At 42.7% G+C, this 26,377-nt stretch overlaps 1 protein-coding gene across 1 annotated transcript in view; it reads right to left on the bottom strand.

The window, feature by feature from the left end:
• The window catches only part of KREMEN1 (kringle containing transmembrane protein 1), a 190,352-nt gene that overhangs the window by 76,988 nt on the left and 86,987 nt on the right, over nt 1-26,377 (bottom strand). Inside the window, exon 2 of the mRNA XM_044290905.1 lies at nt 16,487-16,649. Coding sequence (XP_044146840.1) covers nt 16,487-16,649 — 163 coding nt within the window. The remainder of the gene's footprint in view (nt 1-16,486; nt 16,650-26,377) is intronic.

Below are 26,377 nucleotides of genomic sequence, written 5' to 3'. Positions count from 1 at the left end.
ACCGGCAGTCTGGTCTGAGGTCTGATTGGGAGTCTGATTAACATTGGAATCTAAGTGGAGGTCTGAATAACACAGGGGGTCTGATGAAAAAATGTTCCCCTCTGAAACCTGCGTCTTATGGGCAGGCGTGCCTTATGGGACGAAACATACGGTAAGTTTCAACTTCAGGTTAGTAAAACCATGTGAAATCCAAATGTTCCAGATGCATTACAGATGTTTTTTAGGCAACCCTTTTATTGCTGTCTAAAACCAACCATGGACCAGATTCACATATACAGTTGTTGATGAAGTTTTTGATAGTTTTTTTTTTTTAACAAAGTAGTGGAATGCATACAAACCATAAATCTTCATTTATAGAGTTACTTCCTTTTATTATAGTCTTAGTATCTACTATAGTCTGAGAAAAAAACTATGCATCAAAATTCATTTGCGTTTGTGAATCCTGCCCAAAGATGTTATGTGTAGATTGTAGACTAATGTTAGTAATGGTTATGAAAAGTTTTTATTATAAACATGCCTATTGTAATTATAGAGACAATATTTTAACTTTTTCAATAATCCTATGACTGAAATTTTAGACTCTTAAGAGTACAATGAGCATATTCAATTTTTACTCAGGACATTGGGTATCTAAAAACTAATTAAAGGGAGTCTTTCACCTAAAATCATTATAGAAAACTAACATCAGAATCTCTATTACATTACCCATATTAGAATTCTACCTTCCATATTGCTGTCCATCGCAGATTTTCTCAGAAAAACACTTTTATTCAATATGTTAATTAGCTTCTGAAGGTGCCCAGGGGCGGCGTTCATGCGCCAGCGCCGTTCAACATATTTGTTGCGCCTGCGCACTTCATTCCCCATTATGGGCAGAGGCACAAGGCCGGCTAGATAGGGTAGCCTATAAAGCGCTCTTGTTCCTCTGCCCATAATGGGGAATGAAGTGCGCAGGCATGGCGAATCTGTTGAACGGTGCTGGCGCTGGATTTCTCACTAAGAGGAGGACGTAATCAGAAGGACCTAGGGGGGGCCAGAGGGGTGAAAGGGGAGGGGTTTTATATGAAAAGCGACGAGGGGCCTGGGCAACGGCCGCATGAACGCCGCCCCTGGGCGCCTTCAGAAGCTAATTAACATATTGAATAAAAGTGTTTTTCTGAGAAAATCGGCGATAGACAGCAATATGGAAGGTAGCACCCGGGAACCCCGCCGATCATCTGTTTGAGAAGGCGCTCCAGCAGCGCTGTGGCCTTCTCAATATTTACCGCTGGCCCAGTGACGTCATGACTTGTATCACTTGAATGGAGCTTAGCCCCGCCCAGGCAAGTTGATACTAGTTGTGACGTCACTGGGCCAGCGGTAAACAGTGAGAAGGCCGCAGCGCTGCTGGAGCGCCACTGCCTTTTTAAACTGCTGATCCTGGGTGTCAATTAGAAGCTGATGATCTATCCAGAGGATAGATGATCAGTTTAAACAAAGTGCAGAACCCCTTTTAAAGGTTGCTCCAAGACATCTCTGGTTGGCGAGACATCTCTGTGCTCTTCATCCTCTGTGCTGATGGCAAAGATCAGATTCTTCTCTTTTCTGATTAGAATGGTTTAGCAGCAGAATTTTCAAGATGCAACCTTGACTTAAAACACTTTTACACGGTCAGTTTATGGTTAGCATATTGCTTCAGTATTTTTAAGCAAAGACTAGGATTGGAACCTACAGAGATAAGTATAATGGAAATATTTGTACCTTATCTATGTTTTGGACCATCCCTGATTTTAGCTTACAAATACTGATGCAAAATACTGACCAAGCACTCACCTTGTGAAATTGGCCTTAAAGGGTAACTGTCATTTTTTCATAAAAAAAAATCAATTTAAGCATATGTTACTGCTGCAGCAGCATTATGCATAAAGCAATCTTTAGTTTCTTCACATACCGCTGTTTTCTTTGAGTTTTTCCCTTAGTTACGGCTGTTTAAACATTTACAATATGAGGGCCTTCTCAAGATGGTTCCTCTGCCAGTTCTCTGAGGCCAAAACTGCTTTCCCATACACACTTGCTGTAGCCAGCAGCTCCCTTCCAGCCAATCAGATTGGATTACTGAGAGACACGCCTACTCACTCTGAAGGCATGCAGTGTGGAGGGACCTCCCCTCTGTCTTCTGTTTATACTAAAAGGAAGACAGACAAGCTATAGCAACGGTCTTTTAAGGGAGCAGTGGAAAGGGACACAGGACATTAATGAAAGCTGTTATTATAAGGTAATTACAGATCTTTTGACAATTATTGACAGACTAACTCAGGTATACATGCCTAGCTCTAATAAACTAGCAAATAAAAAAAATATATGACAGTTACCCTTTAAACTGAATCTTGAATAGTTGACTGTGCTACTCTATTACATTAGATTTCAGAAAATGTATATATTTCTTTTATATTGTTGTTTAAGGTAGATACTTCAGGAACTTTTAAAAAAATGAAGTACTTTTAAATGCGCATAATATGTTATACTTAGCATCTCATCTCAAGAAAAGAATATGGTTTGCGGATATATTATAAGAAAAGCGAGGAATGAAGCCAAGTTACTTGGTATTCGGTATTTAGCAGTAATAACATGTGGTCAGAAAATTTATATTTTCCGTAATGTTAAGCTTAACTCAAGATACATACTGCTGGCACCCATTTAAAAGAACATTCATTAATCAGGCATATAATAGAAATAGAAGGCAATAGCCCATACAAAAAAAAAAAAAAAAAAATCTCATTTTTGCCTTTTGTATGCCATTTGAAATAAACTGCCTACATGGCATTAAAAAGGTTGTCTATACTGTATATTGCTAAAAGGTGTGTTACTAAATTGACCTAGTGCAAATTGCAGACAGAAATTACATTGATTGACCTGAATCTATGGTTGACAGTAGGGCTGAAACGATTACTCGAATTAATCGATTTAGGCTACTTTCACATTAGCGTTTTTTTGCGGATCCGTCATGGATCTGCAAACATGCTTCCGTTACAATAATACAACTGCATGCATCCGTCATGAATGAATCTGGTTGTATTATGTCTTCTATAGCCACGACGGATCCGTCTTGAACACCAGTGAAAGTCAATGGGGGGCGGATCAGTTTTCTATTGTGTCAGAGAAAACAGATCCGTCCCCATTGACTTGCATTGTGTGTCAGGACGGATCTGTCTTGCTCCGCACCACATCGCAGACAGAAAAACGCTGCTTGCAAATCCTTTGACGGATCTCAATAGCGTAATTAAAAACACTAATGTGAAAGTAGCCTAACTCGACACAAAATAATCCTCCATGCAAATTTTCTGCATCGATGATTCGTTTGTGCCATGTGACCATGGAATGTGAGTGAAGAGCTTGCTATTACTCACACTCTGTGGTCACCCGCCTGCCCGCACAACGCTGCACTGGATCCTGATGTACACATAAAGTCAGGACACAGTGCACGTAAGCGCGCACTATGACCTGATGCTGTGTGATGTCAGTCCCAGTGCAGCGCGTGAAGAAGAGGATGGAAGATCTCTGGAGTGTCGGCAGCAGCCCTACAGGAAAGGTAAGTACTTAAGTTCACTGGTGCTGCAGCTGGGCACTGATGGCTAGGAGGGGGAGTGGGGGAGCTGGTGGTACTGGGGGAGCTGATGGCACTGGTGGCGAGCTGATGGCGAGCTGATGGCATGGGGGGAGCAGGTGGCACGGCTGGAGGAACAAATTGCATTGGAGGGGGAACTGATGGCATTGGAGGGGGATCTGGGGGGGAGCAACTGATGGCACTGAGGTGAAGCTGATGGCACTGGGTGGGAGGAGAATGATGGCAGGGGGGCTGATGATTTTTTTTGAGAAAACATTCTTTTAATTAGTTTTTTCTTATTAGAGTACTCGATTGATTGTTGGATTAATCGGTAGAATACTTGATTACTAAAATAATCGATAGCTGCAGCCATAGATGACAGCCATAGTTCTATGGTTGATGGTTATGCATCTGTGGTTGATTTCCATGGTTCTATGGTTGATGGCCATGGTTCTATGGTCGATTGATTTGCATCTGTGTTTGGTGTACATGGTTCTATGGTTGATGGCCATGGTTCTATGGTTGACTAATATGCATCTATGGTTGATGGCCATGTTTCTGTGCTTGATTGATATGCATCTATGATTGACAGCCATGCAGCTATGGTTGACTGTAATAGCTTTACTGTCATAGCTTTACGTTCTTCAGCAAGTGTACACATACTGTACAATTTTGAGTAAAATGTAAGAACCTGAATTTATTTTTGTTAAATGCACATTTGTATAAGTGTGTTATGTATTTACTAATGCTATAGATCACAGCCCATATCCTGGAAATATGGCTCGGCGATATAATGTTTGGTAGTTCTTAAATGGTGTATTCATATCCAAAATTTCACATGCACCTTTCTCAAACAACAGCACAAATGCAAAAACTGAAGCTTCAAGTTTAGGCTTCTTTCACACTGGCGTTTGGTTTCCGTTTGTGAGATCCGTTCAGGGCTCTCACAAGCGGTCCAAAACTGATCAGTTTTACCCTTAATGCATTCTGAATGGATACGGATCCGCTCAGAAAGCATCAGTTTGGCTTTGTTTGGCTCCTTTCCGCTTTGGAGACAGATACCAAAACGCTGTTTGCAGCGTTGGTGTCCATCTGACGAAACTGAGCCAAATCCGTCCTGACACACAATGTAAGTCAATGGGGATGGATCCGTTTTCACTGACACAATCTGGCACAATAGAAAATGGATCCGTCCCCCATTGACTTTCAATGGTGTTCAAGACGGATGCATTTTGGCTATGTTACAGATAATACAAACGGATCTGTTCTGATGCATGCAGTTGTATTATCTGAACGGATGAGTTTGTGCAGATCCATGCGAGTGTGAAAGTAGCCTTAAAAGGTAAATTGTCATCAGTAAATTACCTATTGATTAAATCACGTTTTTATGGTAAACATATTTTTGTAGAAATTTTATATTTTTATTGAATTTTTCATGGTACTACCTATATTTAAAACATGTAAATAAGGCTACATTCACACGAACCTATTTTGTTTCTGTGTATGTTCCATTTTTATTGCAGCTAGCATGCGGACCCATTCATTTCAATGGATCCGCAAAAAATACGGACAGCACACCGGTGCTATCCACATCTGTTTGTCCGTTCCGTAGCCCAACAAAAAATAGAACATGTGTTATTCTTGTCTGTTTTGTGGACAAGGATAGGCATTGTTACAATGGATCCACAAAAATAACGGAGGCAATACGGATGCCAAAAGGAGGTCATCCGTATTTTTTGCCGATCAGTGTTTTGCAGACCGCAAAACACATACGGTCGTGTGAATGTAGCCTAAGTCTGGAATTTTCACACGGCCCACTAGGCCTAATAATAGGTCATGATTTTCTGTTCAGGTAACTTTTCAGAAGCTGCTATCATTATCACCACAACCAGAATTACAATGACAAGTAACACTTCTGTATAGTTTATATCATTCAGCATCCACCATTCACAAAAGATGATATCACAGCTTATCAGCTCCCTGCTGGATTATGCACAGGTCACACAACATGCCTAGAAATCTCTCCAATCGAAGTCAACGGGGTCCCTACCTGTCCATTGTGTCTAGGGCCCGTGTAACTGCTTTCAAAAGAGAGAAAGTCTTTCCATATTTTAGGCCTAGTGGTCAGTTTGAAAATTGCAGGATTATATATATATATATATATATATATATATATATACACAGGTCCTTCTAAAAAAATTAGCATATTGTGATAAAGTTCATTATTTTCTGTAATGTACTGATAAACATTAGACTTTCATATATTTTAGATTCATTACACACCAACTGAAGTAGTTCAAGCCTTTTATTGTTTTAATATTGATGATTTTGGCATACAGCTCATGAAAACCCAAATTTCATATCTCAAAAAATTAGCATATTTCATCCGACCAATAAAAGAAAAGTGTTTTTAATACAAAAAAAGCCAACCTTCAAATAATTATGTTCAGTTATGCACTCAATACTTGGTCGGGAATCCTTTTGCAGAAATGACTGCTTCAATGCGGCGTGGCATGGAGGCAATCAGCCTGTGGCACTGCTGAGGTGTTATGGTGGCCCAGGATGCTTCGATAGCGGCCTTAAGCTCATCCAGAGTGTTGGGTCTTGCGTCTCTCAACTTTCTCTTCCCAATATCCCACAGATTCTCTATGGGGTTCAGATCTGGAGAGTTGGCAGGCCAATTGAGCACAGTAATACCATGGTCAGTAAACCATTTACCAGTGGTTTTGGCACTGTGAGCAGGTGCCAGGTCGTGCTTAAAAATTAAATCTTCATCTCCATTAAGCTTTTCAGCAGATGGAAGCATGAAGTGCTCCAAAATCTCCTGATAGCTAGCTGCATTGACCCTGCCCTTGATAAAACACAGTGGACCAACACCAGCAGCTGACATGGCACCCCAGACCATCACTGACTGTGGGTACTTGACACTGGACTTCAGGCATTTTGGCATTTCCCTCTCCCCAATCTTCCTCCAGACTCTGGCACCTTGATTTCCGAATGACATGCAAAATTTGCTTTCATCCGAAAAAAGCACTTTGGACCACTGAGCAACAGTCCAGTGCTGCTTCTCTGTAGCCCAGGTCAGGCACTTCTGCCGCTGTTTCTGGTTCAAAAGTGGCTTGACCTGGGGAATGCGGCACCTGTAGCCCATTTCCTGCACACGCCTGTACACGGTGGCTCTGGATGTTTCTACTCCAGACTCAGTCCACTGCTTCCACAGGTCCCCCAAGGTCTGGAATCGGTCCTTCTCCACAATCTTCCTCAGGGTCCGGTCACATCTTCTCGTTGTGCAGAGTTTTCTGCCACACTTTTTCCTTCCCACAGACTTCCCACTGAGGTGCCTTGATACAGCACTCTGGGAACAGCCTATTCGTTCAGAAAGTTCTTTCTGTGTCTTACCCTCTTGCTTGAGGGTGTCAATGATGGCCTTCTGGACAGCAGTCAGGTCGGCAGTCTTACCCATGATTGCGGTTTTGAGTAATGAACCAGGCTGGGAGTTTATAAAAGCCTCAGGAATCTTTTGCAGGTGTTTAGAGTTAATTAGTTGATTCAGATGATTAGGTTAAAAGCTCGTTTAGAGAACCTTTTCATGATATGCTAATTTTTTTAGATAGGAATTTGGGTTTTCATGAGCTGTATGCCAAAATCATCAATATTAAAACAATAAAAGGCTTAAACTACTTCAGTTGGTGTGTAATGAATCTAAAATATATGAAAGTCTAATGTTTATCAGTACATTACAGAAAATAATGAACTTTATCACAATATGCTAATTTTTTTAGAAGGACCTGTATATATATATATATATATATATATATATAATTTTTTTTCTAATATAGACATGGAGAAACAAAAACATAAAAGCGTGATTTAAGCAATAGGTCATTTTGTGATCGCACATTCCCTTTAAGAGAATCACACTTATCATGGTCCCACAATTCCAGCTATAAAAAAATGATCCCCATAAATGTTTGAACTAATGCTATATTTCTTAACTAAGGCGTTATGTATAAGGATATCCTGGACAGAGATGTTCTATACGCTTTCATGATATAGTATTATAAGTTATAGGGGTTAGCCAAGTTCTATAATACCCCCCGACTGCTCCCCCAATGAAAAACACACTACAGTGTTTGGGGTTTGAGCAGTTCCCCCATATTTGCCACTATATTTCTGTGATCAAGTTCTGAAATACCCCCCGATATGCCGGTGCCCCTCACAAAGATTGTACTTACCTCGCTCCCCGGCACCAGCGTCACTTCTAATACGGCACGGTCGCAGCTGCATCTCCCTGTCGTGCGGATGAAAAGATCCGTTGATGGGGGAGCCAATAGCAGGCGGTGACGGGAACAAGCCTCCCTAGCGTCACCTGCAATGCTAGAGAGGCTCGTCGCGGCCTGCTATTGGTTGTCCCATGCAGGATGTTTTCATTCGTGCAATGGGGAGATGAAGCAGCGGCCGTGCCGGTATGAGAATCAACGCGAGTGACGGGGAGCGGCACCGCCTACTATTGGCTCCCCCCCCCATCAACTGATCTTTTTAACCGCACAACAGGGAAACATAGAAACATATCAGATCTCTACAAAGCTGATATATACATTATGAATACATTGTTTCAGGTAAGCTCTTCATTTTTACATCCCGGCATACAGTAATATAGGAATCTATAGGTTACAGCTTGTATACAGCAATGGGTTTTAACAGAAGGGACGTCAGGAGGTTTCCCCATGCAGATAATTCCACACAGCTGCCTGGTAGGCAGCGAAGGACGGATAGTTTTAATAGGATGCCATAACTCATTTATACAGCAATCTATGCTTGAGTGTCTGGGCTAATCACAGACAGATGGGCACGAGATTACTATCATCATCACTCGCATTAATAAAACCAACTGCTTGGATGCAAATGGTTAATGGAACCCAAGGTCAGTTTCATGTCCTTATCGCAGTATATGTGTAAATACAAACCATTCATGGGCAAATCCGAGCAGCATCATAATGAAGGTGGTTATGGCGTCTATTATTAATCAGCAACCTGCAGAGTTTCTGCTTCTAATATGCTCCAGCTTTTATTTTTGCAGCGGAGATGATAAATGTTTGTGATACTGTATGTGACCCAACATTTTAAGCTGCCGCTGTAGATAACTGAATTGCCTCCTCAAGACTTTGACAATTTAGCTTGGGTCTCTGTTCCTTCTAATTGGTGAGCTGCCTCTTGTGGCACTGTATTAAACAAAGTATTATACCTCCATACCACAAACTCTCCTGCTTTATTTGTACCACCATGCCCCTAAGTAAATGATTCCCAACCATATTATCATGGAGAGATTAAGTAATTAGTTTAATAATTAAATAGTGCCACCTCCATGGAAGCCCTGCTTCCATTCTCACCTCAAAGAAACTTGGGCCCTTATTTATCACGTTTACTCCAGAATTCTGTCTTAAATTAAAAAAAGAAAAGAAAAGAAGGGATTTTGCAACTTTTTTTACACCACTCTTTTAAAATATGGGTGGGAAAGAGGGCATGGTTAGCTAGGTGATGAGATGAGTTTCACTTCAGATTTATCACTGAGACAAAAGTTGTAATCTCACTCCAGTAGGAGAGTAGAGTAGGAAAACTTGAGTAGTGTATTTAAGCTAAAGTATTACATTTGTCTCATCCTTAAACCTATAAAATATGTGACATTAGATAAATTTTAAATTGTATTTAAAGGGAACCTGTCATGTGGATATTTGATTATAATCTAACTAATTATATACAATCATTAACTACTAAAAAGTACCTTAGATGTATTCACTTACTGGTGTGACAGATGGTTACCTCATATTATACACACAAAGATGCCTCATGCTAATGAGCTGATTTGAGTCCAGCGTGATGTCATTGAGTCCAGCGTTTATTTAATTAACAGCTATAGCCCCTGCCCACCTGCTGCTGATTCATATGGAAAATAACTGTCAATCAGCAGCAGGTAGGCGGGGAGAGTCAGGAGCTCATAAATATTCATGACTCATCATTATCAGCTGGAGCTTTTCAATACAAGATGTTGGCGGATTGACTGGGTCAATAAAAGAAAGTGATCCAGAATTTTGCTATCCTTAGTTAGGACACCATAAAACTGGTGACAGGCTCCCTTTAAGTATTTATTATATCCATCCAAAAGTGTTATAATGACATGACCAACGTTTCAGTCCCATCCGGACCTTGTTCTCGGCCCAAGTGTCTTGTGGTAAGGTGAGAAGAGCACCGAGATATACAAACCGGATTCCCAAAAAGTTGGGACACTATACAAATCGTGAATAAAAACTGAATGCAATGATGTGGAGATGCCAACTTCTAATATTTTATTCAGAATAGAACATAAATCACGGAACAAATGTTTAAACTGAGAAAATGTACCATTTTAAGGGAAAAATATGTTGAATCAGAATTTCATGGTGTCAACAAATCCCCAAAAAGTTGGGACAAGGCCATTTTCACCACTGTGTGGCATCTCCCCTTCTTCTTACAACACTCAACAGACGTCTGGGGACCGAGGAGACCAGTTTCTCAAGTTTAGAAATAGGAATGCTCTCCCATTCTTGTCTAATACAGGCCTCTAACTGTTCAATCGTCTTGGGCCTTCTTTGTTGCACCTTCCTCTTTATGATGCGCCAAATGTTCTCTATAGGTGAAAGATCTGGACTGCAGACTGGCCATTTCAGTACCAGGATCCTTCTCCTACGCAGCCATGATGTTGTGATTGATGCAGAATTTGGTCAGGCATTATCTTGTTGAAAAATGCAGGGTCTTCCCTGAAAGAGATGACGTCTGGATGGGAGCATATGTTGTTCTAGAACCTGAATATATTTTTCTGCATTGATGGTGCCTTTCCAGACATGCAAGCTGCCCATGCCACACGCACTCATGCAACCCCATACCATCAGAGATGCAGGCTTCTGAACTGAGCGTTGATAACAACTTGGGTTGTCCTAGTCCTCTTTAGTCCGGATGACATGGCGTTCCAGATTTCCAAAAAGAACTTCGAATCGTAACTCGTCTGACCACAGAACAGTCTTCCATTTTGCCACACTCCATTTTAAATGATCCCTGGCCCAGTGAAAACGCCTGAGCTTGTGGATCTTGCTTAGAAATGGCTTCTTCTTTGCACTGTAGAGTTTCAGCTGGCAACGTCGGATGGCACGGTGGATTGTGTTCACTGACAATGGTTTCTGGAAGTATTCCTGAGCCCATTCTGTGATTTCCTTTACAGTAGCATTCCTGTTTGTGGTGCAGTGTCGTTTAAAGGGCTTCTGTCACCCCACTAAAGTCATATAGTTTTTTTGGGCTAGTTACATTCCTTATAGTGCGATACGTCTTCTCTTTCGGTGATGTCATCGGCGCAGGCGCACTGAGGGAGTTCTGAGGAGACGAGCCTCCTCATCTCAGAGCGCCTGTGCCGAATGAACAGAGGCGCGCGATTTTTAAAATGCTGATAGGGCCGGCCGGAGGAGGAGATCGCGGCTGGCCCTGTCAATCAACATGACGAGGGGGCGGTTTTTTGCGGCGGCTACCAGCAAGTAGACACCCTACTTGCTGGTAGAGACCTGATTTACATATTATAAAACTTTGTTTTTATAAGAAACGGCTGAATGAAAGTAAGTGACACCATTATATTTTCATATATCGCACTATAAGGAATGTAACTAGCCCAAAAAAAAAAAATGACTTTAGTGGGGTGACAGAAGCCCTTTAAGGGCCCGGAGATCACGGGCATCCAGTATGGTTTTACGGCCTTGACCCTTACGCACAAAGATTGTTCCAGATTCTCTAAATCTTCGGATGATGTTATGCACAGTTGATGATGATAGATGCAAAGTCTTTGCAATTTTTCGCTGGGTAACACCTTTCTGATATTGCTCCACTATCTTTCTGCTCAACATTGTGGGAATTGGTGATCCTCTACCCATCTTGGCTTCTGAGAGACACTGCCACTCTGAGAAGCTCTTTTTATACCCAATCATGTTGCCAATTGACCTAATTAGTGTTAATTGGTCTTCCAGCTCTTTGTTATGCTCAAATTTACTTTTTCCAGCCTCTTATTGCTACTTGCCCAACTTTTTGAGGATTTGTTGACAACGTGAAAATTTGAATAAACGTATTTTTCCTTTAAAATGATACATTTACTCGGATTAAACGTTTGATCTGTCATCTACGTTCTATTACAAATAAAATATTGACATTTGCCATCTCCACATCATTGCATTCAGTTTTTATTCACAATTTGTTTAGTGTCCCAACTTTTTTTGGAATCCGGTTTGTAATTAGTAGTGGAGTTTCAACCATTTTATTTTGCTTGGTACATTTGATAAATGTGGCATATAAACCCATGCAAAACAGATTTCAAAAATTCTCCTCATGATAAATTCCCCCCTTGGTGTTGAAGGGTAAAGCAAGCCATAATCTATACTTGTTTGCCATGCCAAACATCTATGAGCAGGATTGAGAAGGCCTGGCAAGATGACTATGCAGAATCATGGTTCTGTCAATCAAAAAGGAGAGGAAGGAGCTGGCAGAGGAAGCAGGAGGTGCAATTGTGCACATAGTAGCTTGGACCCTCCTCCTGCGCACTTAACTGCTCATTTGCATAGGGATTTAAAATACCTTTTCTCCATAATGAAGCAACAGATCGCTATGTGAAAAGTATCATTACATTCAGCTGAGCTAGCCCTACAATTTATGCTGTGCAATGCAGAGGGCTCGGCAAATTCACAGCCAAATCTGTGGCTGAATCCACATGTGCCTCAAGTACAGTATATTGCAGACACCAGTCATAAGGGAGAGTCAGAGAAAAGTACTTATGTTATAATGTCAAATATGCAATTTTTTTAAAAAATGTACTAATCATTGATTGACTAATTAATTGATTTCTAAAGACAATTTCTAAGGCACAAACGGGCACTGCCTAAATGTGCTACTCTGCACCAAATAATGTGCCAAAAATGTATTGGATTTTTGGAGTAAAAGTAGGCCAACAAGTAGGTGAAGTTAAGTTGGACTAGACTGTTTATAGGTTCCCCAGATTTATCATCCAGCATCAGTCACTGTGATAAATCTGGCTCAAGTTAAGACTGTCTTAGTTTTTTAGTTACTTAATGTTTAACTTTTAGACAGTGTTAGTAAATCTATCCCACTGTGAAGGATTTTATAAATAAGGGTACAGCCACACAGTCAGATGCCATTTTAGAAGCCAAAATCAGGGGTGGATCTTAAAAACGAGAGAATGTATAAAGGACGGATACGACTTCTCTTTTTTTAATTCACTCCTGGTTTTGACTTCCAAAACTGCATCAGGAAACCTGACCATGTGGCTGTACCCTAAGGCCTCTTTCACACGGGCGTCATGTTTTTTGCCGGGATAAGAGGCGGGTGCGTTGCGGGAAAATGCGCGATTTTTTCGCGCGAGTGCAAAACATTGTCATGCGTTTTGCACTCGTGTGAGAAAAATCGCGCATGTTTGGTACCCAAACCCGAACTTCTTCACAGAAGTTCGGGCTTGGGATTGATGTTCTGAAGATTGTATTATTTTCCCTTATAACATAGTTATAAGGGAAAATAATAGCATTCTGAATACAGAATGCTTAGTATAATAGTGCTGGAAGGGTTAAAAATAATAAAAAAGTTAACTCACCTTCTCCTCTTGTTCGCGTAGATGCCGGTCTGTTCTTTAGCTGTGGGCTGAATGACCTGAGGTGATGTCAGATCACATGCTCCAATCACATGGTCCATCACCATGGTGATGGAGCATGTGATCTGACATCACCACAGGTCCTTCAGCCCACAGCTAAAGAACAGACCGGCATCTACGCGAACAAGAGGAGAAGGTGAGTTAACTTTTTTATTATTTTTAACCCTTCCAGCACTATTATACTAAGCATTCTGTATTCAGAATGCTATTATTTTCCCTTATAACCATGTTATAAGGGAAAATAATACAGTGAACAGACTGTCACCTAGAACCCATGCGTGAAAATCGCACCGCTTCCGCACTTGCTTGCGGATGCATGCGATTTTCACGCAACCCCATTCATTTCTATAGGGCCTGCGTTACGTGAAGAACGCACAAAGAGGAGCATGCTGCGATTTTCACGCAACGCACAAGTGATGCGTGAAAATCACCGCTCGTGTGCACAGTCTCATAGAAATTAATGGGTCAGGATTCAGTGCGGGTGCAGTGCGTTCACCGCACGCATCGCACCCGCACGGAAAACTCGCCCGTGTGAAAGGGGCCTAACAATAAAGACTATTTCCAAACGTACACCGGAACCTAATCATTTACCCGGAGGTTTCTGCAGTTTGGGAACCTTTTCTATGGGACAATGTAGTTTCAAACACAAAATTGGAACATCTCTATCCTTCCAAACATAAACAGTATCAAACATTCTTCACAGCAGGGCTTCTGCTGATTTTTAGCTTCCTGTTGAGATGTGAGACTAGAACTGATGTGAGGAGATTTTAGGGCCATGTTTCCATGTCATTTCATAGTTTTGTGATAGAAGAAATACAGTGTATAGGGGATTATTGAGAATCAGAATAAATCAGCTGCAAAACACACCAACAAATATATGTATGATAGAAAACATCACCAACAAAACCACAGACCTGTATTATAATTTATATTTAGGGAAATTAAGCTGTATCTAGAGCAGTCAGGATGAAAGTCAATAACCACATTTTTGCAGCAGAATACCACTTTCATGTCACTTGATGCATAAAAATAATTAAAAACAGACCACCGCAGATCTGGTAAGTATCATAATGGCAGCAGTGGGAAATTGTCAGCAATGCTCAGACTTTTTAAGCCATTCTGCACCTTTTCAAAAAAAAATATTATCTAGCTGGACAAACCTTTTAAAGTGTACATCAGTATGCTGTCTGATGTGAAAAAATGTGATTCGAATTATGAAATCTTTCATACATTTTTTAATGGGGATATTTTCATATGTTACCAGTACCGGACAATCATAAGTTGGCAAAGATTGAATGAAACCACTATTTAACACTATATCTAGCCTTTAAGAATCTTTCATTGAGTCTAGAAATTGAGACTGGGTACTGGCATTCATTGAAAACACGTAGCTCCCGTACTTAGCTGTGTCTAAGGCGTCTCATCCAGCCAACCAGCACCCTCTCTGCACTGATGTGCGGCAAAAACCGTGAAACAGTAGTGTACAAATGGGGCTCTCTTTCTTTTGGAGTCTTTGGCTAACATAAGCTAAATTGCATACCATGAGTCTAGAATAAAGTGGTCACTAAATTGACATGTAGATTTGATTTACTGATAGAAATATTTCTTGGAGCTAGGTTTTCAAATTATACCCTCAAACTGTTTAAAGTGAGCTCATCCTATATTACTCTCCACACAAATATATTTGACAAAACAATGAATACTTACAAATCCTATCAGAGATGACACCTACATGTTAAATGGGTTTTCCAGGATTACTATGGTTCTAAACAGATATACATATGTAGTTGCTTACCTTATCTACATATTCACCATCTGTTTTTTTATTTTATTTGGACTCTCCTGACCCGTTTTCACTATGTAAACCAATTACTCTACCTATTGCTCTATCCAACCAAACCCATGATGCACTTCTCCTTTTTCTGTTACACCTCCAGCCCCGCCCCTAACAATGCCAAACTAGTTTATAGCTCCTCCCACCCAGTTACATAGACACCTCCTATCATCCCCCGTAACACCACCCAGCTAGTTTAAACTCCTCCCACTAGCTAGTTACATAGACACTCCCCTATTACCACCCCTAAAAACTCCCAGCTATTTTATAGCTCCTCCCACCAGCTAGTTACATAGACACTCCCCTATCACTGCCCCTAACAACACCCAGCTAGTTTATAGCTCCTCCCACCAGCTAGTTACATAGACACCCCCTATCACTGCCCCTAACAACACCCAGCTAGTCTATAGCTCCTCCCACCAGCTAGTTGCATAACATCACAGAAAATAAGAAAGCGCTGCATGGACATGGTCATGTGACCACAGCCCAGAACGGAAGATAGGAGCAATAAAAGTAAAACCAATGCATCACAAAATTACAGCTGACTTCCTAAGTTACTATTTTGAAGGATGTTAATGCAAAGTGGAAATCCCCTTTAAACTTGTATCACATCAATTTCTCAAGCCAATCAATAACCAGAGATAAAAAAAAGTTCAGACAGCCCATTTTATTAAATGTGATGACTACAATAGCCAGATTACAAGGTTGGAGGTTGGAGTGTTTAGACAGATACTCTGGGCCACATACCAAGCGGCAGACAGACAGCTAGCCAAACACTGCAGTAGAACATACTATTGAAATAACTTTATTTCTTTGTCTCTACAACTTCACGCTGTCTTGCACTGCTATAATCAGTGTTTCATGCCAAGGCATGGTCTAAAAATATCACTGTGTGCCTTCTGCACATTTGGCAACTCTCTGTTTGCCAATCACAGATGCCAGCACTTCAGGGCACATACACAACGGTTACAGTAAATAACTCTGGCAATGTCTAGGAAAAGAACTAGACCCAGTAATAAAACAGTAGCAACATTCGTCTTTTTATGATACATTTGACTGGCAGAAGCAGTTTCTGCCATGGACCCAGCTGCCTCAGTAGAGTCCACGGCGGATTAATTTTGCAGGTGTTTCTCATTTGGTTGATGGAAATCCATCAGACTGTCTGCCTTCTGCTAGAAGAAGGACAAGACAGACGTATTTGTTGTGCTGTGGAAGAAGAAAACGCTGCAATCTATCACTGGAGCGGGGGCATCTACTATAGTGCAAATCTGCTTATGAATCAATATGTAAATGTCCAATGTTTCACTTTTTACTACTAATATGAAATAATTTGCATTCATACCTGCAGTAGTTGTGATCTCCCAAACCTCCCTCACCATTGGGGTATTTCAAAGTATTGTATGGATGCTGAAAGGTCTCATTCCAGAAGAGGCAAGGCTTCCCACAGTCCAAAGTCGTCTGGTTTTGGCTTCCTCTGTAATCAGCCCCGTTGACTGTGTAACATTCTAGCAAATACAATTGAAAAAAAAATCTGTTTAAGCTATAATTTCATTTTCCTTGTTACGTGATCATTTTCACAGGAAAAACTCAATGACAAAAAAAAATATATATATATCCCAAAAGCTCAAAAAGAGTATAAAATATTTGTTGTGTCTTTCCCATAGGCTTCTGCATAGGACGTGTAAAATGCCATACATTTAAAACTTTCAATGAACTGAAAAAATACCAAGAAGCTGCATCATAGGAAATTTGATGTTTTGCTGGGGATCTCTGACTCGACCCCTTTAATTATAATATATTTATAGAGTATACAAACAAAAAACGCTGTATAAAACAGATTCTTTTCTTGTGATGTCTTTAAACTGTTACATGTAATTCTCTTTCTACTGAACTTTCTCACAAACACTGAGGCAGAAAAGATGGCATACGTGTAATCAACTGATTTCAGGCAAGCCAGTATTACATTGCAATCAGGAACTATAAAGCTTAAGTCAGATACCTTGGAATTTACATCCATTAGTGTTTTTAAATATACAATAAGAACTAAAGAATCCGAATTGTCCGTGATGACAGCCTAGCAGTTAGACTTCAGAGTATCCAAATGTTTATAGCATAAAAAGTTTACTCAATCATGTCTTCAGCTAATTAGGACATTCCAAATCCATGGGCCATATTGACCTTCTCTTCCCTTGGCTTATACACGGGGGCACATTAAGGTGCATACAGAATCTTAAAAAAAAAAAAAAAAAGTGGCATGTTTTATTGCATGCCATACTATTGCTTCTAGGTGAAAGTATAGCGGTATATGAAGGCACCATACAGCAGGTAGAGTGCCTGTGAATCTGTAATATGGAACCATAGGGATTTTGTACGCCGTCATGCAGTTCCTGTGTATAGAGCTTTGCTGTGTGCCTGAAGCATTACTACTAGAGCGCATAGTTTTGTAAAAAAAAAAATCTTGCACAACCCCTTTAAAGAAACTTACTGCCAAAATGAGAAAAAAATATATATATTACAGCATTGGCTATTATTGAAGGATAATGTAGTGAACATTATGTAGGCCTTGTATTTGCCTGTTTTGGTTAATGTGCCATTTTATTAATTAGTTGACTGCCATCTTGATTTTATATATATATATATATATATATATATATACAGTCCTGATCAAAAGTTTAAGACCACTTGAAAAATGGCAAAAAATTAAATTTAGCATGGCTGGATCTTAACAAGGTTCCAAGTAGAGCTTCAACATGCAACAAGAAGAAATGGGAGGTGTGGTCCTAAACGTTTGATCAGCTGAAAAACAGCCTGTTTTAGTTTAACCATTATTTTCAATTAATTGAATGCTCAAAAAATGTTTTGTCTCACTCTCATTTCTTCTTGTTGCATGTTGAAGCTCTACTTGGAACCTTGTTAAGATCCAACAATGTAAAATATGTTTTTTTGCCATTTTTCAAGTGGTCTTAAACTTTTGATCAGGACTGTACTGTATATATATATATATATATATATATATATATATATATATATATATATCATCCTATATTTCCCTTCATGCCCCTGGTATTGCAGAGACTACAGGGTTGGAGTCTCCCCAATCTGCCAAGATGGTCTCTGTAAAGAGGTGCCCTAATAAAATGGAACTAGACAGAACAATTGCCCCCAATGGTCTTGGGAGCTGAACAATAATTTGGCACATATCTCATCATGGGTAGGCTCCTCTGTCATACTGAACACTCATAGTGGTCTCTAAATGCAGCTTCTCTCTCATTTGCCTCTTTCCACCTTGCCTCTTCATAGATATTTAGACAGCAGCTGTAACCTGAACCTTCAGTGAGCTCCGTCTTTGTCTCTTTCTCACTGAAGACAGATTTTACTAGAGAATTGAAAGTGTGTGATCAATGCATGTGGCAGGTGGAAGGAGGAAAGGATAAGTGGAGAAAGAGGCATTTTCTGCAATAAAATACATTACAAAATGTTTGCTTATTATCATTTGTACTAGATGAAAAGAAAAGATGATGGTTGCATATTAAACCTTCTTCCTGCACCACTATATAAGGCTTAGCTTAGGGCTATGTGTGGAATACCAATTGACACACGTTTGTTTTCTCTGTGAGAGAATAGATTTTCTAAGCTTAGTTGCTACATTAAAGCGCAAAGACAATAAATGCAGGAGAACATTTTATAGTGACAATATCCTTGGTCTGTTCACTTTCGAACTGTTCAGTTCTCTACATTAGTGTCATGTTGTCACTTCTGTCTGAAGTACTAACAGGGCACAAATAAGAACAAGGTGTTCTCCTTTAAAAGAGCCAGGCTTGTAAAAAACATAAATTCAGTACTCATGACTAGGGATGAGCGAACTCGAACTGTATAGTTCGGGTTCGTACCGAATTTTGGGGTGTCCGTGACACGGACCCGAACCCGGACATTTTCGTAAAAGTCCGGGTTCGGGTTCGGTGTTCGTCGCTTTCTTCGCGCTTTTGTGACGCTTTCTTGGCGCTTTTTGAAAGGCTGCAAAGCAGCCAATCAACAAGCGTCATACTACTTGCCCCAAGAGGCCATCACAGCCATGCCTACTATTGGCATGGCTGTGATTGGCCAGAGCACCATGTGACCCAGCCTCTATTTAAGCTGGAGTCACATAGCGCCGCCCGTCACTCTGCTCTGATTAGCGTAGGGAGAGGTTGCGGCTGCGACAGTAGGGCGAGATTAGGCAGATTAACTCCTCCAAAGGACTTGATTAACTGATCGATCTGCAGCTGTGGATCATTGAGCTGCTGATCCTCAATTGCTCACTGTTTTTAGGCTGCACAGACCGTTTGTCAGTCTCATTTTTCTGGGGTGATCGGCGGCCATTTTGTGTCTTGTGGTGCGCCAGCACAAGCTGCGACCAAGTGCATTTAACCCTCAATGGTGTGGTTGTTTTTTGGCTAAAGCCTACATCAGGGTGAAGCTGTCACACCAAGTGCATTTAACCAGCAATAGTCTGTTCATTTTTTGGCCATATACAAAATCAGGGGCAAGCTGCGCCTGTCACCAAGTGCATTTAACCCTCAATGGTGTGGTTGTTTTTTGGCTAAAGCCTACATCAGGGTGAAGCTGTCACACCAAGTGCATTTAACCAGCAATAGTCTGTTCATTTTTTGGCCATATACAAAATCAGGGGCAAGCTGCGCCTGTCACCAAGTGCATTTAACCCTCAATGGTGTGGTTGTTTTTTGGCTAAAGCCTACATCAGGGTGAAGCTGTCACACCAAGTGCATTTAACCAGCAATAGTCTGTTCATTTTTTGGCCATATACAAAATCAGGGGCAAGCTGCGCCTGTCACCAAGTGCATTTAACCCTCAATGGTGTGGTTGTTTTTTGGCTAAAGCCTACATCAGGGTGAAGCTGTCACACCAAGTGCATTTAACCAGCAATAGTCTGTTCATTTTTTGGCCATATCCCAGTCTAATTCTGTCACTAAATCCATACCGGTCACCCAGCGCCTAAATACTAGGCCTCAAATTTATATCCAGCTAAATCTGTCCCTAGTGCTGTAGCTGGGCGAGTTATTTAGTGTCCGTTCAAGCACATTTCTTGTTCTGGGTTGAAATACAATTCCCAATTTAGCAATTTCATAATTTAGTGGTTCCTGCTATATCAGAGCTATTTGAAATCTATCCCAAAAAGGGTATATAATATTGAAGGTGCACATTGGGTCATTCAGAATAACTTCACACACACCCGCTACTGTGTATTTCCAAGTCTAATTCTGTCACTAAACCCATACCTGTCACCCAGCGCCTAAATACTAGGCCTCAAATTTAAATCCCTCTAAATCTCTCGTTACCCACCGCTGTACTGTTGTTGCTGGGCAAGATATTTAGTGTCCGTCAAAGCACATTTTTTGTTCTGGGTTGAAGTACAATTCCCAATTTAGCAATTTCATAATTTAGTGGTTTCTGCTATATCAGAGCTATTTGAAATCTATCCCTAAAAGGGTATATAATATTGAAGGTGCACATAGGGTCATTCAGAATAACTTCACACACACGCTTCTGTGCATTTCCAAGTCTAATTCTGTCACTAAATCCATACCGGTGACCCAGCGCCTAAATACTAGGCCTCAAATTTAAATCCCTCTAAATCTCTCGTTACCCACCACTGTACTGTTGTTGCTGGGCAAGATATTTAGTGTCCGTCAAAGCACATTTTTTGTTCTGGGTTGAAGTACAATTCCCAATTTAGCAATTTCATAATTTAGTGGTTTCTGCTATATCAGAGCTATTTGAAATCTATCCCTAAAAGGGTATATAATATTGAAGGTGCACATAGGGTCATTCAGAATAACTTCACACACACGCTTCTGTGCATTTCCAAGTCTAATTCTGTCACTAAATCCATACCGGTGACCCAGCGCCTAAATACTAGGCCTCAAATTTAAATCCCTCTAAATCTCTCGTTACCCACCGCTGTACTGTTGTTGCTGGGCAAGATATTTAGTGTCCGTCAAAGCACATTTTTTGTTCTGGGTTGAAGTACAATTCCCAATTTAGCAATTTCATAATTTAGTGGTTCCTGCTATATCAGAGCTATTTGAAATCTATCCCAAAAAGGGTATATAATATTGAAGGTGCACATTGGGTCATTCAGAATAACTTCACACACACCCGCTACTGTGTATTTCCAAGTCTAATTCTGTCACTAAACCCATACCTGTCACCCAGCGCCTAAATACTAGGCCTCAAATTTAAATCCCTCTAAATCTCTCGTTACCCACCGCTGTACTGTTGTTGCTGGGCAAGATATTTAGTGTCCGTCAAAGCACATTTTTTGTTCTGGGTTGAAGTACAATTCCCAATTTAGCAATTTCATAATTTAGTGGTTTCTGCTATATCAGAGCTATTTGAAATCTATCCCTAAAAGGGTATATAATATTGAAGGTGCACATAGGGTCATTCAGAATAACTTCACACACACGCTTCTGTGCATTTCCAAGTCTAATTCTGTCACTAAATCCATACCGGTGACCCAGCGCCTAAATACTAGGCCTCAAATTTAAATCCCTCTAAATCTCTCGTTACCCACCGCTGTACTGTTGTTGCTGGGCAAGATATTTAGTGTCCGTCAAAGCACATTTTTTGTTCTGGGTTGAAGTACAATTCCCAATTTAGCAATTTCATAATTTAGTGGTTCCTGCTATATCAGAGCTATTTGAAATCTATCCCAAAAAGGGTATATAATATTGAAGGTGCACATTGGGTCATTCAGAATAACTTCACACACACCCGCTACTGTGTATTTCCAAGTCTAATTCTGTCACTAAACCCATACCTGTCACCCAGCGCCTAAATACTAGGCCTCAAATTTAAATCCCTCTAAATCTCTCGTTACCGCTGTACTGTTGTAGCTGGGAAAGTTATTTAGTGCCCGTCAAAGCACATTTTTTGTTCTGGGTTGAAGTACAATTCCCAATTTAGCAATTTCATAATTTAGTGGTTCCTGCTATATCAGAGCTATTTGAAATCTATCCCAAAAAGGGTATATAATATTCAAGGTGCACATTGGGTCATTCAGAATAACTTCACACACACGCTTCTGTGCATTTCCAAGTCTAATTCTGTCACTAAATCCATACCGGTCACCCAGCGCCTAAATACTAGGCCTCAAATTTATATCCCGCTGAATTTGAATACAATACATTGGGCCAAATAATATATTTGTTGTTGTGGTGAACCATAACAATGAGAAAAACATCTAGTAAGGGACGCGGACGTGGACATGGTCGTGGTGGTGTTAGTGGACCCTCTGGTGCTGGGAGAGGACGTGGCCGTTCTGCCACATCCACACGTCCTAGTGTACCAACTACCTCAGGTCCCAGTAGCCGCCAGAATTTACAGCGATATATGGTGGGGCCCAATGCCGTTCTAAGGATGGTAAGGCCTGAGCAGGTACAGGCATTAGTCAATTGGGTGGCCGACAGTGGATCCAGCACGTTCACATTATCTCCCACCCAGTCTTCTGCAGAAAGCGCACAGATGGCGCCTGAAAACCAACCCCATCAGTCTGTCACATCACCCCCATGCATACCAGGGAAACTGTCTCAGCCTCAAGTTATGCAGCAGTCTCTTATGCTGTTTGAAGACTCCGCTGGCAGGGTTTCCCAAGGGCATCCACCTAGCCCTTCCCCAGCGGTGAAAGACATAGAATGCACTGACGCACAACCACTTATGTTTCCTGATGATGAGGACATGGGAATACCACCTCAGCATGTCTCTGATGATGACGAAACACAGGTGCCAACTGCTGCGTCTTTCTGCAGTGTGCAGACTGAACAGGAGGTCAGGGATCAAGACTGGGTGGAAGACGATGCAGGGGACGATGAGGTCCTAGACCCCACATGGAATGAAGGTCGTGCCACTGACTTTCACAGTTCGGAGGAAGAGGCAGTGGTGAGACCGAGCCAACAGCGTAGCAAAAGAGGGAGCAGTGGGCAAAAGCAGAACACCCGCCGCCAAGAGACTCCGCCTGCTACTGACCGCCGCCATCTGGGACCGAGCACCCCAAAGGCAGCTTCAAGGAGTTCCCTGGCATGGCACTTCTTCAAACAATGTGCTGACGACAAGACCCGAGTGGTTTGCACGCTGTGCCATCAGAGCCTGAAGCGAGGCATTAACGTTCTGAACCTGAGCACAACCTGCATGACCAGGCACCTGCATGCAAAGCATGAACTGCAGTGGAGTAAACACCTTAAAACCAAGGAAGTCACTCAGGCTCCCCCTGCTACCTCTTCTGCTGCTGCCGCCTCGGCCTATTCTGCTGCTGCCGCCTCGGCCTCTTCCTCCGCCTCTGGAGGAACGTTGGCACCTGCCGCCCAGCAAACAGGGGATGTACCACCAACACCACCACCACCACCTCCGTCACCAAGCGTCTCAACCATGTCACACGCCAGCGTTCAGCTCTCCATCTCACAAACATTTGATAGAAAGCGTAAATTCCCACCTAGCCACCCTCGATCCCTGGCCCTGAATGCCAGCATTTCTAAACTACTGGCCTATGAAATGCTGTCATTTAGGCTGGTGGACACAGACAGCTTCAAACAGCTCATGTCGCTTGCTGTCCCACAGTATGTTGTTCCCAGCCGGCACTACTTCTCCAAGAGAGCCGTGCCTTCCCTGCACAACCAAGTATCCGATAAAATCAAGTGTGCACTGCGCAACGCCATCTGTAGCAAGGTCCACCTAACCACAGATACGTGGACCAGTAAGCACGGCCAGGGACGCTATATCTCCCTAACTGCACACTGGGTAAATGTAGTGGCAGCTGGGCCCCAGGCGGAGAGCTGTTTGGCGCACGTCCTGCCGCCGCCAAGGATCGCAGGGCAACATTCTTTGCCTCCTGTTGCCACCTCCTCCTTCTCGGCTTCCTCCTCCTCTTCTTCCACCTGCTCATCCAGTCAGCCACACACCTTCACCACCAACTTCAGCACAGCCCGGGGTAAACGTCAGCAGGCCATTCTGAAACTCATATGTTTGGGGGACAGGCCCCACACCGCACAGGAGTTGTGGCGGGGTATTGAACAACAGACCGACGAGTGGTTGCTGCCGGTGAGCCTCAAGCCCGGCCTGGTGGTGTGTGATAATGGGCGAAATCTCGTTGCAGCTCTGGGACTAGCCAATTTGACGCACATCCCTTGCTTGGCGCATGTGCTGAATTTGGTGGTGCAGAAGTTCATTCACAACTACCCCGACATGTCAGAGCTGCTGCATAAAGTGCGGGCCGTCTGTTCGCGCTTCCGGCGTTCACATCCTGCCGCTGCTCGCCTGTCTGCGCTACAGCGTAACTTCGGCCTTCCCGCTCACCGCCTCATATGCGACGTGCCCACCAGGTGGAACTCCACCTTGCACATGCTGGACAGACTGTGCGAGCAGCAGCAGGCCATAGTGGAGTTTCAGCTGCAGCACGCACGGGTCAGTCGCACTACAGAACAGCACCACTTCACCACCAATGACTGGGCCTCCATGCGAGACCTGTGTGCCCTGTTGCGCTGTTTCGAGTACTCCACCAACATGGCCAGTGGCGATGACACCGTTATCAGCGTTACAATACCACTTCTATGTCTCCTTGAGAAAACACTTAGGGCGATGATGGAAGAGGAGGTGGCCCAGGAGGAGGAGGAGGAGGAGGAGGAGGAAGAGGGGTCATTTTTAGCACTTTCAGGCCAGTCTCTTCGAAGTGACTCAGAGGGAGGTTTTTGGCAACAGCAGAGGCCAGGTACAAATGTGGCCAGCCAGGGCCCACTACTGGAGGACGAGGAGGACGAGGATGAGGAGGAGGTGGAGGAGGATGAGGATGAAGCATGGTCACAGCGGGGTGGCACCCAACGCAGCTCGGGTCCATCACTGGTGCGTGGCTGGGGGGAAAGGCAGGACGATGACGATACGCCTCCCACAGAGGACAGCTTGTCCTTACCCCTGGGCAGCCTGGCACACATGAGCGACTACATGCTGCAGTGCCTGCGCAACGACAGCAGAGTTGCCCACATTTTAACCTGTGCGGACTACTGGGTTGCCACCCTGCTGGATCCACGCTACAAAGACAATGTGCCCACCTTACTTCCTGCACTGGAGCGTGATAGGAAGATGCGCGAGTACAAGCGCACGTTGGTAGACGCGCTACTGAGAGCATTCCCAAATGTCACAGGGGAACAAGTGGAAGCCCAAGGCCAAGGCAGAGGAGGAGCAAGAGGTCGCCAAGGCAGCTGTGTCACGGCCAGCTCCTCTGAGGGCAGGGTTAGCATGGCAGAGATGTGGAAAACTTTTGTCAACACGCCACAGCTAACTGCACCACCACCTGATACGCAACGTGTTAGCAGGAGGCAACATTTCACTAACATGGTGGAACAGTACGTGTGCACACCCCTCCACGTACTGACTGATGGTTCGGCCCCATTCAACTTCTGGGTCTCTAAATTGTCCACGTGGCCAGAGCTAGCCTTTTATGCCTTGGAGGTGCTGGCCTGCCCGGCAGCCAGCGTTTTGTCTGAACGTGTATTCAGCACGGCAGGGGGCGTCATTACAGACAAACGCAGCCGCCTGTCTACAGCCAATGTGGACAAGCTGACGTTCATAAAAATGAACCAGGCATGGATCCCACAGGACCTGTCCGTCCCTTGTCCAGATTAGACATTAACTACCTCCCCATAACCATATATTATTGGACTCCAGGGCACTTCCTCATTCAATCCTATTTTTATTTTCATTTTACCATTATATTGCGATGCTACCCAAAGTTGAATGAACCTCTCCTCTGCCTGTGTGCTAGGCCTAAATATATGCCAATGGACTGTTGCAGTGGTGGCTGACATGAAGCCTGATTCTCTGCTATGACATGCAGACTAATTCTCTGCTGACATGAAGCCAGATTGTCTGTTACGGGACCTCTCTCCTCTGCCTGGGTGCTGGGCCTAAATTTATGACAATGGACTGTTGCAGTGGTGGCTGACGTGAAGCCTGATTCTCTGCTATGACATGCAGACTGATTCTCTGCTGACATGAAGCCAGATCGTCTGTTACGGGACCTCTCTGCTCTGCCTGTGTGCTAGGCCTAAATATATGCCAATGGACTGTTGCAGTGGTGGGTGACGTGAAGCCTCATTCTCTGCTATGACATGCAGACTGATTCTCTGCTGACATGAAGCCAGATTGTCTGTTACGGGACCTCTCTGCTCTGCCTGTGTGCTAGGCC

The sequence above is a fragment of the Bufo gargarizans genome, chromosome 1 (assembly GCF_014858855.1).
Source record: "Bufo gargarizans isolate SCDJY-AF-19 chromosome 1, ASM1485885v1, whole genome shotgun sequence".
Classification (NCBI taxonomy): Eukaryota; Metazoa; Chordata; class Amphibia; order Anura; family Bufonidae; genus Bufo; species Bufo gargarizans.
The sequence above is the reverse complement of the archived record's forward strand: the minus strand, read 5'-3'. Positions and strand labels throughout refer to the sequence as shown.